At 39.4% G+C, this 15,376-nt stretch overlaps 2 protein-coding genes across 4 annotated transcripts; one reads left to right on the forward strand and one right to left on the reverse strand.

Moving 5' to 3' along the window:
* The first annotated feature begins 5,849 nt into the window (after positions 1–5,849).
* LOC137740332 (protein ABA DEFICIENT 4, chloroplastic) lies at positions 5,850–8,786 on the forward strand. Of its 2 annotated transcripts, XM_068480195.2 has the most exons (7): positions 5,850–5,930; positions 6,040–6,106; positions 6,773–7,001; positions 7,447–7,547; positions 7,684–7,812; positions 7,912–8,000; positions 8,100–8,786. In XM_068480195.2, the coding sequence occupies exons 2-7, from the start codon at positions 6,062–6,064 to the stop codon at positions 8,251–8,253; spliced, it is 747 nt and encodes a 248-aa protein (XP_068336296.2). In that variant the 5' UTR covers positions 5,850–5,930; positions 6,040–6,061; the 3' UTR covers positions 8,254–8,786. The 2 variants fall into 2 exon arrangements, with proteins under 2 accessions (XP_068336296.2, XP_068336295.2); XM_068480194.2 differs by lacking the exon at positions 5,850–5,930 and having other exon boundaries at positions 5,948–6,106.
* Positions 8,787–9,658: 872 nt separating this feature from the next.
* Positions 9,659–13,784, reverse strand: LOC137740839 (mannose-6-phosphate isomerase 1). Of its 2 annotated transcripts, XM_068480645.2 has the most exons (5): positions 13,050–13,784; positions 12,732–12,899; positions 10,642–10,854; positions 10,287–10,553; positions 9,659–10,174 (listed from the first exon to the last, which is right to left on the reverse strand). In XM_068480645.2, exons 1-5 carry the CDS (start codon positions 13,410–13,412, stop codon positions 9,857–9,859), a joined length of 1,329 nt encoding a protein of 442 aa, XP_068336746.2. In that variant the 5' UTR covers positions 13,413–13,784; the 3' UTR covers positions 9,659–9,856. The 2 variants fall into 2 exon arrangements, with proteins under 2 accessions (XP_068336746.2, XP_088556002.1); XM_088699876.1 differs by having other exon boundaries at positions 12,732–13,558.
* Between the last annotated feature and the right edge of the window lie 1,592 nt (positions 13,785–15,376).

The raw sequence follows: 15,376 nt of genomic DNA on the forward strand, positions 1-15,376 counted from the left end.
TAGTCGTATGGTCATCAGCTAGGCATCTTACTTACAGAAGCAGATGTCCCGCGTGACCACTTCAAGCGTTATCATTGGCTCTTGGAGGCGTTTTTGGCGTGAGGTGTAGGCAAAGTCGTTCCTCAAAGACCATATCCTTCCAAGTCGCAGCTTTGATTCCGCAAGTCGCTTAACTAGTATTGCAACACTTTAAAATCAAGCCACTTCATGAAGATTTGCACATCGAAGACAAACCATCTTTTTCACATGACATCTTTTATGGGCAGGGGTCCTGCACTTAATTGTCTTTTCTGGTTAGAGACCCGGGTCCCGCGGAATTGAATCCTTCAGTTGGCTAAGTCTATTCTCATGGAATGACTATTTTGGCCAATTCTGGGAGTTGTCCGGCTCAGGTAGTTGCTAAAATCAGGGGAAACTGAGCAGTCGTACTACCCATCCACGTTTGGATATTCCGGATACGCCATGTCTAAACGTGCAGATGGCGTCTTCTGCTTGTCACAGCGGTGGTTATGCCATGTATGCATAACAGAGGGCATTTTACGTCATGTCTGTAAGGCAGCGGGGGTTCTCATGCCATGTCCATCGAGCAGTGGGCATTTTACACCATGTTTGCTGGGCAGTGGGTGTCTTATACCATGTCCGCCGAGCAGAGGGTGTCTTATACCATGTCTGCAAGGCAGCGGCTGTTTTCTACTTATCGCATGAGATGGTCAGTTTGTTTATGCATTTGGCCCAGGCTTGCGAATAGTTCATTCGATCTTCATTGATAAATAGAGGCTTTTATTGACTTTACTCATAGACAATAATGTCATAACAATTGATAATCCTCAACATGCAAGGTATATGTCCATCGAACTACTTAATTATTCAAACTTTTTCGTCTTAAACAAGGTCTAAAGAATGGTGGGAAGTCACACGTAGTACTTCTCAAGTTGTAGGCATTCCACTGCTTGTCGATTTCTTTGTCGTTCAAAGTGGTAAGGGTGTAGCTGCCCCTTCCACCTACTCGGCTGATTTTGTAGGAACCTTCCCATATGGGAGCCATCTTTTTAGAGCCTTCCCATCGGGCGATGAAAAAAAAGGCTTACATCGGTCGGTAGATTACGAAAGGAAGCGATTAAGTATGGCCGCTCGTCCGATCAAACCTTGGATCTCCTTCAGAGTTGTGAGCGATTTCATGTCCAGGATCACTTTGATCTGCCTTGGATGAGCCTCGATTCTTCGTTGGGTTACAAGGTACCCTAAAAATTGGCCTAAAAAGGCACCAAATGTGCACTTGGCTGGGTTGAGCTTCATGTTGTATTCTTGGAGAATAACAAAAGTTTCTGCCAAGTTGCGAATGTGGTCTGACCGCTGCTTGCCCTTCACCATGATGTCGTCAACGTAGACTTCCATGGTGACTCTGATCTGCTTCTTGAACATTGTGTTTATGAGTCGTTGGTAGGTTGATCCTACGTTCTTAAGGCCAAAAGGCATAACCTTATAGTAGTATGTGCCTCACTCGATCACAAATGCGATCCTTTCTTTATCAGGCTTGTGCATGGCAATCTAGTTGTAGCCTGAGTATGCATCCAAGAAGCTGAGCAACTGGTTCTTAGATGTTAAGTTAACGAGCAGGTCAATTCGGGAAACCGAATAGTTGTCTTTAAGGTATGCCTTGTTGAGGTTGATGTAATCCACGCATACTCTCCATTTGCCCCTTTTTTTTTCATTACTAGTACGACATTAGCCAGCCATGCTGAGTGTGCCTCTTCCTCAATAAATCCAGCCTCTAGTAACTTGTTAATCTCCGCCTCAATAATCGCTACTCGATCGAGTACGAACTGTAGCCTTTTTTGGATCACAGGTTTGGCAGCAGGATCGATATGTAGCTTGTGACAAGCTATCGCTGGATCAATGTCGGGCATGTCAAAGGGTGACCATGCAAAAACATCGCGATTTTCCCTAAGGAAAGCCATAAGCTTTTCCTTCTCTGCTGAGCTCTGACGTGAGCCGATTCTAGCGTCTTTTCCGGTTGGTAGGGGTCAAGAATGAAGTCATCAGCGTCTTCTTCGGGTTTCCATCCTAATTCATCTTCCAGGACATTGTCGACTTTGACGCCATCTTCTTGACCTACCTGCTGTAATTGTTATTTGGTAGAAATAGAGTCGTCTTTCTGCACTTCAGCTGCTACTGCTGGGGTGAAAGACTTCTTCTTCGACTCCTTGAGAACTTGTACAGTGCATCACCTGGACATAGCCTGGTCACTTTTGATTTCTCTGACGGTTCCTCCCGGGATGCAAAATCAAATTTTCTAATACTTGATCGAGGTTACAGCTGCAATCTTCACTAGCCATGGTCGGCCTAATATCCCATTATGGGGAAATAGGTCACTGACGATCATGAAGGTCTGTAATGAAACAATCGGTGGGCTGGTTAAATTGAGTGTGATAGTGCCAATGGCAGTTGAGGTAAGTCCGTTGAATCCAGTCAAGACTTCTACTTTGCGTTGGATCGTGTTTTCCAGGCCATCTTCTAGATGACTGACAGTTGTAGGAAGTTAATTGAGTTACCGTTGTCCATCATAACTCTGTCAATGATGGCATGGGCCAATTGTACAAAAATTACCGGGACGTCGTCGTGGGCAAAGTCTACTCCCTCAGCGTCTTGCTCGGTGAAGCCGACGATTGGTCCAGGTATAATATATATGGCTTGAACCTGATTGACCGATCTCGCCTGCTGGATCTTCCTCTTCTTGAAGTTATTGGTGGCCCCTAGATGCTCGGATTCGGCAAATGTTCTGTTGATTCGGATTGTCTTGGTGGAGGTTCGACATCGGCATCTGCTTCTCGCCTTGGCCAGGCAGCTGGTCTGTCGACATATTGGTCGCACTTGCCTTCCTTCACGAGTTGTTCAAGGTACTTCCTCCATGTGGTGCAATCATTGGTTGTGTGCCCAAGACCTTTGTGGAATGCGCAGTATTTGGTCTAGTCCATCTTAAAGGTGTCACCTTTTAAAGGTGGTGGGGACGTCTTGAACCATGGCTTATCCTTGAGGTCGCGAAGGATCTTGCTGATTGGGACTGAGAACCTGGTGTATGTCTTGGGTGTTGCGCCCCCCTTAGCTGAGGTCTGGTCCCTGCGTTTGTCACCCGGCTTGCTTTTGTTATCAAGAAATTTATTGCTTACTTTCTTTTGAGTCGATTTCGCGTCTTTGCGCAGCTTCTCAAGCGGCTTATAGGAGCACTTTTCTTCATCCCAAAGGGAGTGCTTTTGTGCCAAAGCATAAGAGTTTGTCAGGGACGGGTTCTCACCCATAATCAATTCTTCGAAAAGTGGGTAATCTGCTGGGAGTCATTTTCGGAAAGTTAAACATACAATGCTATCATTGCATCAGAAGATCTTTGCCTTTTTCGCCTTGAATCTCTTGACATAAGTGCAGAGTGACTCTTTCGGATCCTTTTTCATGCTAAAAAGGTGGTCAAACCTCTTCTTGATCGAGCGGTAAGACGATTATTCCTTAGTGAAAACCAGGGAAAGTTCATCGAAGTTCCGGATTAAATGTGGCGACAGGGTGTGGAACCAGTCTTGTGCCTTGCCTTGTAGCGTTATGGCAAAGATCTTGCACATGAGATCATCATTGTTGGTGTAGAAGGTCATGGCACTTCGGTAATGCATCAAGTGCTTGTCCAAATCTTTATCTCCCCTAAACCAGATGAAATGTGGTGGGTTGAACTTCCACGATGGCTCCATCCACTTGATCTCATTTGTAAATGGTAACCTGCTTAGGTTGGCCACATTCTATGGAGGGCAACGTCAGTAGTGTCAATGCGCTGGTGGGGTAGCGGAGCCTTCAGCTACCCCCGATGCTAACCTGCTAGTCCATGTTGCTCTTCAGCATGTCCTGCTCGTCTATACCACGGTCACGGTGTACGTGGTTCTAATTATGCTGCTCGCTGTTGCGCCTGGCGGTGACTGCCAGTGGAACTTGAGCTGGGCTACTCACGTGCTCTTCTCTGTGCGTCATGCGACTGCCTACTCCGTTGCCTCGTAGAAGAATCTCTTTATGGGCCTAGCCTTGTGTAGACGCTTCTTCCGAAAGGTCTTGAGTGTTCTTCGAAGTATAGACCCAACCTCGAATGCACATTGACTCGTGAGCCAAATGAACGCTTCTCTACGCATCTAGGCGGGAGAAAACATTTCCTAGAGGGCCCAAACGAGAGTACTACCCAAATGCTCAGTTCGTGGCGGGCTGAACAACTCTTTGCCAGGACGTCGTTGGAATGAGTCATGTTCTTCCGCCTTTGTCCTGCTTCGGGACACCTCATCTAGGGCACGCTGCATCTCGATGCGCTTGAGGAGTTGGTTCACAAAGGTGGTCTGCTGCACAAGGGCGTTCGTCAAATTGGCGACCTGCTGAGGCAAGTAATGCTCACCATTTAGATTGAAAGAGTCTGGATGATAGGTGTCTCCATGCGTGGTGGAAGTATAATGAACTGCAGGTACAAAGCTTGAGCCCAGAGCGGGCAGTCCTGCAGAAAAGTGGGGCGTCAGTAACCCTGAGTCTATCGTAGGATCTGTGGTTGGAATCTGGACCGCTAGAGGTGGCCTCAGAATGGGTTGGGCCACAGGTCGGGTCGTCGAAGCGGGTCGCGGAATAAGTTGGACAGGCACCTGCTCGCCTTGGATCTATATAGTCGTAGGCCCTCTTGGCCATTGGGTTGCTTGGCTAGTAGCAGCTGCTGAATTCTGGGCTTGGATTCAGGCATACTGTGCAACAAGGCCTACTGTTGCATTAGGCTGGCCCTCCTACCCAGTGCTTGCTGTGGCAGCTGCCAAGCTTGGGGCCTCCTGCCCAAGGGCTTGGAAATGGACATGGGCCTCTTGCCTAGGGTTTGGTGGGAATGGTGTCGTGGCCTGGTGGCCTTGCCGCGACTGCTGGGTCACGGCAAAGGTGGTGCTCCGTGGCGGTAGGGCTCCTCCTGCCATCGCATTAAGCCTTAAGGTTCTTCATCATGGGGCCATGTCCTCGTCTCCACTCTTCGGTCCAAATCCTTCCACGTATGGGGTTCCATTCATTGTAGTTTTTGAATTTCCTACCTTTGTATCCTTTCTCCAGGGATTAATCAAGAAACTTTTCTAGAAAAAATTAATTAATACAAACTGTGAGAAATTCAACGTAACAGAAAATTCAAGAAACTAATGCGAGAGGCTTCTTCGAGTATTTTGAATCAACTCTCAATGAAAGCACCAATTTGTGGATGCAAATTTCAGCCGTCTTCAGTCTTGACGAAAATGCACCTACAAAACAATCAACACCTTTGATCAAATACCTAAGCCTGACGCACCCACGAGGTGGGGGGGTTAGGTCAACGAATCTCCAATGCCTAAGTTAGTTTCTCTGAGTGAGTAAATTGTTTAAGGCTTTTTAGGGTTGCAAAAGCCCCTTCAATTTGGTAGAATATGGGGTATTTATAGGGTTAGGGCCGGCCATATAGGGTTTAATGGAAAAATATTCTCTAAATATTCTCAAGATATTTAATAGGAGATAATATGGTAATAATCCTTAATTGAATTAAATTAGGATTACTTACTTGATTAGAGTCAATCTTCAATTAGGAATGTATTAAAAATAAGATTTGGATAATTAATCTTTATCTTTAATTCCTTGCCAAGGGCAGGTGAACTGTGGGCAGTTGTGTTCAGCTACCGAATCTTTCAGGGATGTGAGCTGCGCATGGGTGCATCTAATAAGCCTACCCATTTATTGAGGACAATCTTGTTCTTCTTGAATAAAAGTCTACGTGCCGTCTTTAGAATTTTTAGGATTATTTTAGGCTCTACAAATACGTCACAGATGAAGGTAAGTCTCTCGGACCCTAAACCTTCCCCTCTCTCTGTCTCTCTCTCTCTCTAAGCTCGGTGTCGGTACTGCTGTCTGCCAGTGAAACTGTAGTTTTTGCATTATTGGAGTTCTTTCCTTATCTTCATTTTTTTCCCAATTCCTAATTTCAGTACTGTAAAAACATATTATGGAGCAGCCGTTATTACTTGTTTACAGGGTTTCTGGTCTCACAACAGAGATGGCCTTCTCTTCTTGCTTTTGCCATACTTCATTCTCCTTCAAGGTATTTCTTCTAAGTTTTGCTAGCTTCATTTTCTCTTCCCACCATTTTTTCTCTCGTTCAAAACGTTTCTCTGGGAATGATTAAGTATATAATACCCAGTTCCCTTGCAGTTTTTCATTTTTTATTGAGGATCTTAAAAAGGAAGGAGAAGGGTATCTGGAGCAGTTTGAAATTAGTTATATTTTGTCCAACATACGCGAGCGTTGTTGATTTCTTCTTCTGGTTAAAGCATTTCTCTGGGTGTCAAAATGGGTGTTTGCTAGAGTAGTTTACTTGGATTTACAATTTGTATACCCTAACGTTGTTTTTCTTGGCCATGAAAATACATAATTGTTCTTCTTTTCGAATTGAAAAGTTCATTGCATTTTACTTGTAGTTTTGTTGTCAAATTGTCGTTATGATTACTGTGGCAGCAATATTGTTAAAAATCTGGAAAGACACATTTCACCAACTCTTAGAATCGATCCCATTCCCATATATTATGGCAATAATGCGAACTTGTTTGATGCTCGTGTAAAGCTTTCCTTTGGTATGAGCATTAATTTAGATCTCAAAGAGGGCATGAAGGCATGAATGTTAAGTTTTGGCATAAGCATTAACGTGTATTGCGATATATTGTTCTCAGTTGGGAATCTTCTCTTACAACTAAAGTTTCATTACTCATAGGTTGACTATGGCAAGAAGACTACAAGACATTGGAGCAACGAGAGAAGTGCACAAAGCTTCACATTTACGCCGAGAGGTTATAACACTGAAGTCTTAGGTCAACAACTTGTGACAGTGGAATCTCACATGCACAAGGACTGGAGTTTTGTAGGAGGTTCAACAGTTACTATAAGACCAAAACTTGAGAGATCTATTCCACATCGAAAATGCTCTGGAGTATACATGTCATGTAATCCTTTCTGCTACTTTTAATGCTTTTCGTTTATAATTGATATCATTTGCAGTGTTGCGTGGTTGATTTGAAACTTGCTATGCGATGTTAAGTGCAAAAGTTAGGATATTTGACCGTATGAAAATAAAAGCCCACGAATATCATTCATATGATGTTGAAGTACTCATTACTGGAATTCCTTCCTATAAAATGGTTACCAGTAGCCATGTCATAATGATGCACAAGTTTGACAGACTGATAGTTTTACGAAGTGCAAAATCATCTTATTTCTTCCCTCTAAAAGGAATGGTTTATCGCCATTACTTGTTCATGATTCGTTTATTATCTGTTTACATCTCATAATAGTATGAGTGATAATGAGGATGGGAGGGCTGGGGGTCGTCTTAGCTTCAAATACCATCGATAACAATAAGGTTGGTGTATTTTTCTTTTTTGTGCTCAGGGTTGGCAAGTTCTCAAATTGCTAGTAGAGTTTTTACTTTGGCAACGACTGCAGTTCTCCCATTTTATGCCCTCATGGTTCTGGCACCTAAAGCTCAACTGGTATGTTCTTGGTATGTATGCTTTCATGCCGTAAATGCTTCTTATCGTTATTATTTTTTATATCAGTATAATCTTGCATGATTTGCCCAACCTAAATTGATGGACCTAATTCTTTGAAGTCAAGTAAAAAATGCAGACAAAAGTATTTACAGAGAGTAGTATACCATATGTTCTGCTTGGAGTTCTTTATGCCTATCTACTATACCTCTCTTGGACTCCTGAAACGCTGCGGTTGATTTTTGGAAGTAAATACTGGCTGCCTGAGGTGTGTACAGTTATTAGCAATATACAAGTTAAACAATCCTTTCTCGTATGTTACGAAATTTTATACAAGTTTTTCCCCCTACCTATGTACTATGTGCAGCTGACTGGTATAGCAAAGATGTTCACCAATGAGATAACATTAGCTTCTGCCTGGATTCACTTGTTGGTTGTTGATCTCTTTGCTGCAAGGTCTCTCTCTCTCTTTCTCTCTCTCTCTCTCTCTCTCTCACACACACACACGAGCATGCATGCTAAGACAGTTCTAACACTTTATGTTCATTGATCCAGGCAGGTTTTCAGCGATGGTCTGCAAAACCAAATAGAGACTCGACATTCAGTTTCTCTTTGCCTGTTTTTCTGCCCCATTGGAATACTGACTCATGTCGTTACCAAAGCACTTACTAAAAGTGGTGGAAGCTTAAGCAGTCACAGTATACATTGACAACTAAACTATGCTGAAACAATCTAAAGAATTTAGGGAAGTTGAAAAAAAAAAAAAAAAAAAAAACAACTTTCACTTGAATGAAGTCGCTTAATTTTATAGATTCCTTTAAATCACTGATCTTATTGGAATGATTAAGTTATTTAATGATTGTTGTTAGTTGTTACCATTGTATTGAGCCAAGAGCACTAATTGTAGCAATTTAGTTCTGGCACCTCTTCATCTTCTTTCTTGCACCTCGATAAATAGATGTCGGAGGAAGCCTTTGTTGATTGTTCTCTCTTTAATGTCTTGCTCCTCGGTAGATGGATGCGGTTTGTTGTATTGTACTGATGTTCTAGTGACCAGTAAGAGTTTCCAGCACCACTGAGGACATATGCCAATTGTCGAACCTCGTGTAAGTTCCGTATGGTATCAGAGTGGGATCGTCTGCTGTTTTTTCAATTCAATCTGATGGCGAAGATCCAAAGTATGAGGAATGCTTTGCCTGTTGCCAGCCAGGATCAGCAATCCAAGGTCTTGAGAATTTTGTCTTTTTTATTTTGCATGACATCTTTGGATCTCTTTCAAGGAGATGCATGGAATTCAAAACAATGCAGACATGATTTTTCAGTTGAACAAGGATAAAAGCAGATGATCTTTATTCACCCAAGAATTCAAAACTGCTCTTTTTTTTTTTTCTTTTTTTTTCCTAATGTACCGGGATGATGATGGTCTGAACGTGACAGGCAGGTTTTACCCTCCCATCGGTGTTGAAGGGGTTGCCCACGACATGGTGTTGGAATGTTTATGGAAGTGCTCTGGCAAACTTATGTGAAAGTGCTTATTGTTTGTAGAAGTGCTTTCTTATGAAACACCTTCTACACATTTCTTCCGGAAGCACATGGAACTGTTTCTAGAAAGTATTTGGATATTTGTAGCAAACGCAAAGGTGCTTCCCACATAAGCAATCGTAAAGGCTCCATTTTTCCACCAGAATTTACTCATTCACATTCTTAACACACTCCTTTTTATTTCGGACCATCAAATAGGATAAATCAAAACAGAAACAACATGCACAATTAAATAGGGATGTAGAGAAACAATATGATCCCACCAGATCAAAGCGTTGGGCCTTATACTTATCTTCTTTGTAGCCCGTTTATAAATTATTGTGGGTCTAATAGCCATCAAAGCTATCGACACTTCTCACTGACAAAAATATTGATTTCAATAGTTCACTCTCTTTAACCAACTAGTAACTACAATTGAAGGGTACTATTTTCACTTGTAAGTTAAAGTTCTTAGCTTTGACTCACATAGATGACGAAGACTATTAAATTTTATGCTGAGTTTGATACTTACTTAGTGGCTGGTCTATTGTGTCACAAACGATTTAAATGGATCTTTTTATAAATAAAAAAAGGACTCAAATTGATGCATTTTTTATTCCGTATACTTCTTACTACATTTCATTGCACACCAGCACAGGCATTCTCATGACAGTGCTAATATTATTACTACATTTATTACATACGCTTATTGTAAAAAAAATCAAAAAATACAAAATTCATAAATTGTGTGCTTTGCACTAAAGCTAAGGTGTGCAGCTGTGTAACGAAATTCACGAGGCATGGAAGAACATGCTGCTCACACCCGCTCGGTATATCTGCAACTCGGATGCGCCAGTTATGCGAATCCGAGTGTTTGCTGGTGCGAAAAGAACGTCTCCTTCTGTAATTACATCACCTTGAACATTGCTTGCATACATGATTCCCTCCCCGAACGTGACCACAAAAATCGAAGGCCCCGGGACTGCAGGGAACTCTGCTGATTCTCCCTGCGGAAGTTGACAGCGATCAACCTCAAATTCATCGAAAGGTGGGAGGTACCTTGTCACATAAGGACCTATTGCAACTCCTTGCAGGATGTCAGGATACCCCTGCAAAAGAAAATATATCAAATTTCGGACATATATGCAAAATGCAAGGAAACTTCGCACCGAGCAAGTAGACATTAAGAGTGAATTCCACGGCGGGGATGCTGTATTTTACCTGCTTGTATGACAGCATTGAACAAAGCGTTTGAACATCCATATGCTTCGGAGTAAGGCCAGCCCTCACTACATTGTCCGAGGTTGCCATGCACTCAACGCACTCGCCAAATATGTAAGCGTGAGGTTCATTAGCTCCAATGTACAGCGCTTCGCCGGGATTAAGCTTCACATGGTTCAAGAAGAAGGCAGATATAACACCCACATCAGTTGGATATTGCTTGACCAACTGCAACACCAGCTGTTCCTTCTCTGTCAAAAGCCTCGCCTGCCAAAAAAGCAAAAACAGTTACAGAAGAACTTGCCCTTAAAAACATAATTTGACAGTTACATTGAAGAAAAACACATCGACCAACCTGACTTTCGACATGTAAACGATCTTTCATTTTCGTAACTACTGTGGTTATCATCTCTTTGCTAGCTAACATGAGGTGGGTGAAAAGTGAACGCAGAGCAGACTTTACTTTCTCCTCCTCGTCTAGATCAGTGATTCCGGATACTTTTTTTGCTTCTTCACTGCCAACCAGTTCTTCAATCTCAGGGACATTATCAAGCACAACTTTGAGTTCCTGGAAACAAAAAACGAAAATTGTAATTAAACCTGTAAATTATAAGTAATTATAATTAATTATAATTAGTTGGTATTGCCACAGAGATCCCAGCAGAGAAGGCAATATTCCTTTAGAGGATAAACAAATGGGAAGAAAAAGGTATCCTGGCGGGAAATTCTGAAAGGCAGAAGAAAGTAACACTACACCTGCTCTTGACCTCAATTATTAAATATAATCTAAGTTTAATTAAAGAAATAGCAGTTAAAACGTCCACTATGATGGAATCCAATATTATGGCAGTGGAATTTTTAGTTGCATTATGATTTGAAGGTTTAATTTATTTGACGAGCGTCGGAAAGTGTGTCAGTAAATGTATCAATTTTGTCGCTTGTGTGTACAAATATCTAGTAATATGACTATTTAGATTTGCTGACATATTCTTTAATATAGATAATGTCCACATATAATAGTACGGGCTCCTTTACAGTAAAACCTCGATAAATGAATGTTCAATAAAATAATAACCTCAATTAAATAATAAAATCTTTTGATCCCAACTCGAATCTAAACTACGTGGTAATAAAACATTCATTGTCAACCAAAATTATATGAAATTACCAATTTAACCATTTAATTAAAATGAAACATGAACAAGAAATACGGGTATAAATGTAATTTCATACAACCAAAATTTTGCCTTTTTTTTTTTTAATAAAGTCTGATCTACATGTAATTCTAACATATCTCTAATTTAAAACTTAAAAAAATAAAAAAATAAAAAGTAAAGCCTCTCCCCATCTATCACCCTCTTCTCTCTCCTTCTACTTCAAAAACAAATTAGTGTATTAAGATAATACTCTAGCTAAATACATAAGATAATAATTTCTCTTAAAATTCTTTAATGTCCAGGGAATATATAAAATAATACTCATAATATATACTTAGAAATCGTTTACTTAAAAACTTCTATTTTCTTAGTCCAGCTCCTCTTCAAAATATGCATCTAAAAAGAAAAATAAAATTCTTTATAAATTAATAATTATTCATTTATCGATAAGTTAATAAATTATTTATTTATCAATATAATAATAACTTCTTTCAAATAATAAATTTTTTAGTCCTCAAATTATTGATTTAAAGAAGTTTTATTGTATATTAAAGAGTGTGATTCTAATATTGTTAATTGTTTTTACCAATTAAGGCGAAAATGGTTTGATTCCTAAACAGTTGGAATGAGAAAAGGTAATTTTTCAACTCATTTGGAACAATATCACTCTCTGCCCTTATAGTCCTCAATAATTCTAATTTTGACCAGGTAAATGGCCAATTATTCAATGGACCCCATACAAGATTACTACTCGTTTTGTTTAACGACAATGCCAGCGAGATTAAAATTTTAAATTATTTTTGTAAATCACGTAATGTGATAGTTGATGGTTTAACTTTTTTTTTTTTTTAAAATTATTGAAAAAAGAGCTTAATAATCAACCGTCCCATTATATGAATTACAAAATACGATTTAAAAATTAACCTTCATAACATTTCTTTTGTTTAATATCAAAATAAACCCAACAAAAGGAGGCACGCAAACATTCAAAACTCAAAAGTGTTAATGATTGTCATGAAAAGACTCAGCGACCAAACGAGTCAAGCCGACCCAATGTTTTGGGAAATTATGTATCCCAGATATATCCCTTATTAGTATCTCTCATCATTCGCTCATGCTCAAACAAATAAGACAGCTTGTGTTTAGAGAGATTATAAGACTGGAATATACAGTCAATTATATGTTAGAGTTTGTTAGTTAAAAGCTATCTTCAGATTCTTGTCATTTTCGAAATTAAATAAACACGAATCAAACCTGAAATTAATAAAAAAAACATGAAAATCATTACCTTAAGATTGATAAAACCACAAAGAGCCTCAAAGTGTGTAGTAGCAAGGGCCATCTCAGGCTTGTGATTAGCATCCTTGTAAACATTTGGCATCAACTTGTGCAAAATCTTGGCCAAATCCTTATCTGGGTGTGCCTGTATTGACAATGCCTTTCCCACAGAAAGCACCTGAAAACCACAATAAACACACAAACACCAAACAAAGAAAACTCCACACCAGAGTCCACACCCCCAATTTTTGGAACAAACGCAATCCCAAAAAAAAAAAAAAAAATTTAAATTTAAAAAAAAAAAAATTAAGGGATAAAAATGGAGTACCTTGAACAGAAAAGGGAGGTCAGAGCCCCATTTTTGGATCACCTTCTCACCAAGCACATTTGGGTTTTTGGAAACCCAATCTTTGAGAGATGTAATCTCGGACCCAATTGGGAAAAACCCATTATTCTCATCCGAATTCCGAATCAAAAAAGAAGGTCCGGACTCATGGGTTCCCATCCAAAATTCAGCATATGATTTTTCTGGGTTAATCCCAGAATCAGAGTTGAAAGCAGAGAGCCTGGCCACTTGGGAATCATGACCCCTCTTCCCCCAATCGTAGTTTTGAACGGAGCATCTCAGCCGCTGAATCAAACCCGCTCTCTGGTTTTGGTTCTTCATTGACTTCTTGCCGACGGAGTCCATGAATGATTGGACAATTCGGTCCGAGTTGTTATAATAAAACTGCTATCGTTTCGCCTCGGCCTTCGGGGCTATTATAAAGAAGAGGGAAAAAGGGAAAACAGAGTGTGCGAATGAAGGCTAAGAGAAGTGAATGGAATGGGAATGAGATGCGCATAAGATGGTGGTGGCCATGAGGGAGGGATTTGAAGAAGAAGTTGCTGCTTTTATAAGTGTTGAAAAGGGAAGAGAGAGAGAGGGAAATTTCTTAGAGAGAGAGAGAGTGAAGGGGAAGTTAAGAGAAAGAGATCAATGAGGAAATTGGCAGTGGGGCCTACACTGCCATAAGTCTCATGACTTTGCCCACAAAAAGTTTCCAGTTCTCCTCTCCCATACTCTGTCATTCTTTCCCTGTCGGATTAAATACTTGTTGCTTTGTGCAGTTGCAGGAAACTTCCTACACTTCTTTTTTCCCACGATATTTAACCGTCAATCACTCGTTTAATAGTACTTATTTGCATATAAATGGGGTATTAAGTTGGACACTTATTATTATCGAGTTTGATACCAATTTATTTTAATAATTTGGACGAAATTTAACATGATTAATGTAAAATATCCACTTGTTTTGTAAAAGTAGTTTTTATTATTTTTTAAAACAATTACACAGTTTTGGATTGGTTTAGATTGAGGAATAGTTGTTGTATTTGGCTTTTGTCAATTACACGTATTTGACGGCAAAAACTATTATGTTCTGTTCTGTTCTGTACTGCAATACAATGTCTCAATGAAATTTCCATATTTATCATTATTTAATGAATTTTAGATGTGTTGATGGCGATCTATGGGAATATGTTGTTGGAGGAATATATTGCGTTTATATATGGTAAAAAAGAATGATTTTGTATAATATTCATTAGATTTTTTCTTATAAAAAGATTCGATTAATTGATAAAATTTAACAATACAACAAGTATGCGTGCAAGAATAAAACGCTATTGGTAATGATCTTGTTATAGTAAAGAGTGACGAAAATCATTCAATGTAAATTTAACAATACAACAAGTATGCGTGCAAGAATAAAACGCTATTAGTAATGATCTTGTTATGTGCAAGAATAAAACGCTATTAGTAATGATCTTGTTATAGTAAAGAGTGACGAAAATCATTCAATGTAAATTTAACAATACAACAAGTATGCGTGCAAGAATAAAACGCTATTGGTAATGATCTTGTTATAGTAAAGAGTGACGAAAATCATTCAATGTACCAAACATAGTAACGATCTTGCTATAGTAAAGAGCTACCTTGATACCTCCATTGGAAAATTGCCAAAATGGTGTTGTCTTTTCAAAATAAATAGTTAATATCAAGATATTTTGTTTTACAAAAATCAGAATATTCCAAAATTTGTCCGGATTAGATTTCTCGATTCTCCTTCGATATTAACATTGTCAATTCTCATTCATACTATCCAATGTAACATAAATTCATCGAAGAGTCATAACTTCAGCTTGTAACACAGAAGTGTAACCAATCAAAAATAAATCGGTCATTAAATTTAACAACTTTATTTTAGCCGTAACAAATAAAAGAATTTTCATTATCAATATTAAGAAGAAATTAGGATGAGATTTAAGAAGGTGGAATGTGATTGATAGTTTTGATAACGTCTAAGGTTGGTGGTGGATGGTAGGTATGAGAAAAAAAAAAAAAAAGAGTAGGGAGAAGGCCACGTTGAATACGATGACATATTTAACTTACGGCCACTATTCCAACGGAGGGCGTCAAATCATACAACCACAGTTTCGACAAAAGCACTTGGACTTCCCGCACGACGAATGCGAAACCAAAAACCTTGGAAGAAATTTTTAGTTATGACGGAAAAACGGATGATATATCATGTTTTTTTATGTAAGTAGTGAAAAATTTTAATTTTAAGTTATTAATTTTTAACACACATATCTCACAAATTTATATAAGAACAC

This window comes from Pyrus communis, chromosome 9, assembly GCF_041283825.1.
Source record: "Pyrus communis isolate YQ-2024b chromosome 9, ASM4128382v1, whole genome shotgun sequence".
NCBI lineage: Eukaryota > Viridiplantae > Streptophyta > Magnoliopsida > Rosales > Rosaceae > Pyrus > Pyrus communis.

What these genes read in the sequence shown, in the direction of transcription:
- LOC137740332 (XM_068480194.2), top strand. Translation starts at nt 6,011, where the DNA reads ATGGAGCAGCCGTTATTACTTGTTTACAGGGTTTCTGGTCTCACAACA. An exon ending in ATACTTCATTCTCCTTCAAG is followed by an intron (nt 6,107 to 6,772) that starts GTATTTCTTCTA and finishes CATTACTCATAG; the next exon opens with GTTGACTATGGCAAGAAGAC. An exon ending in TGGCACCTAAAGCTCAACTG is followed by an intron (nt 7,548 to 7,683) that starts GTATGTTCTTGG and finishes TAAAAAATGCAG; the next exon opens with ACAAAAGTATTTACAGAGAG.
- LOC137740839 (XM_088699876.1), bottom strand. Translation starts at nt 13,412, where the DNA reads ATGGACTCCGTCGGCAAGAAGTCAATGAAGAACCAAAACCAGAGAGCG. An exon ending in GTGGTTTTATCAATCTTAAG is followed by an intron (nt 10,855 to 12,731) that starts GTAATGATTTTC and finishes TTTTGTTTCCAG; the next exon opens with GAACTCAAAGTTGTGCTTGA. An exon ending in GTTTACATGTCGAAAGTCAG is followed by an intron (nt 10,554 to 10,641) that starts GTTGGTCGATGT and finishes CTTTTTTGGCAG; the next exon opens with GCGAGGCTTTTGACAGAGAA.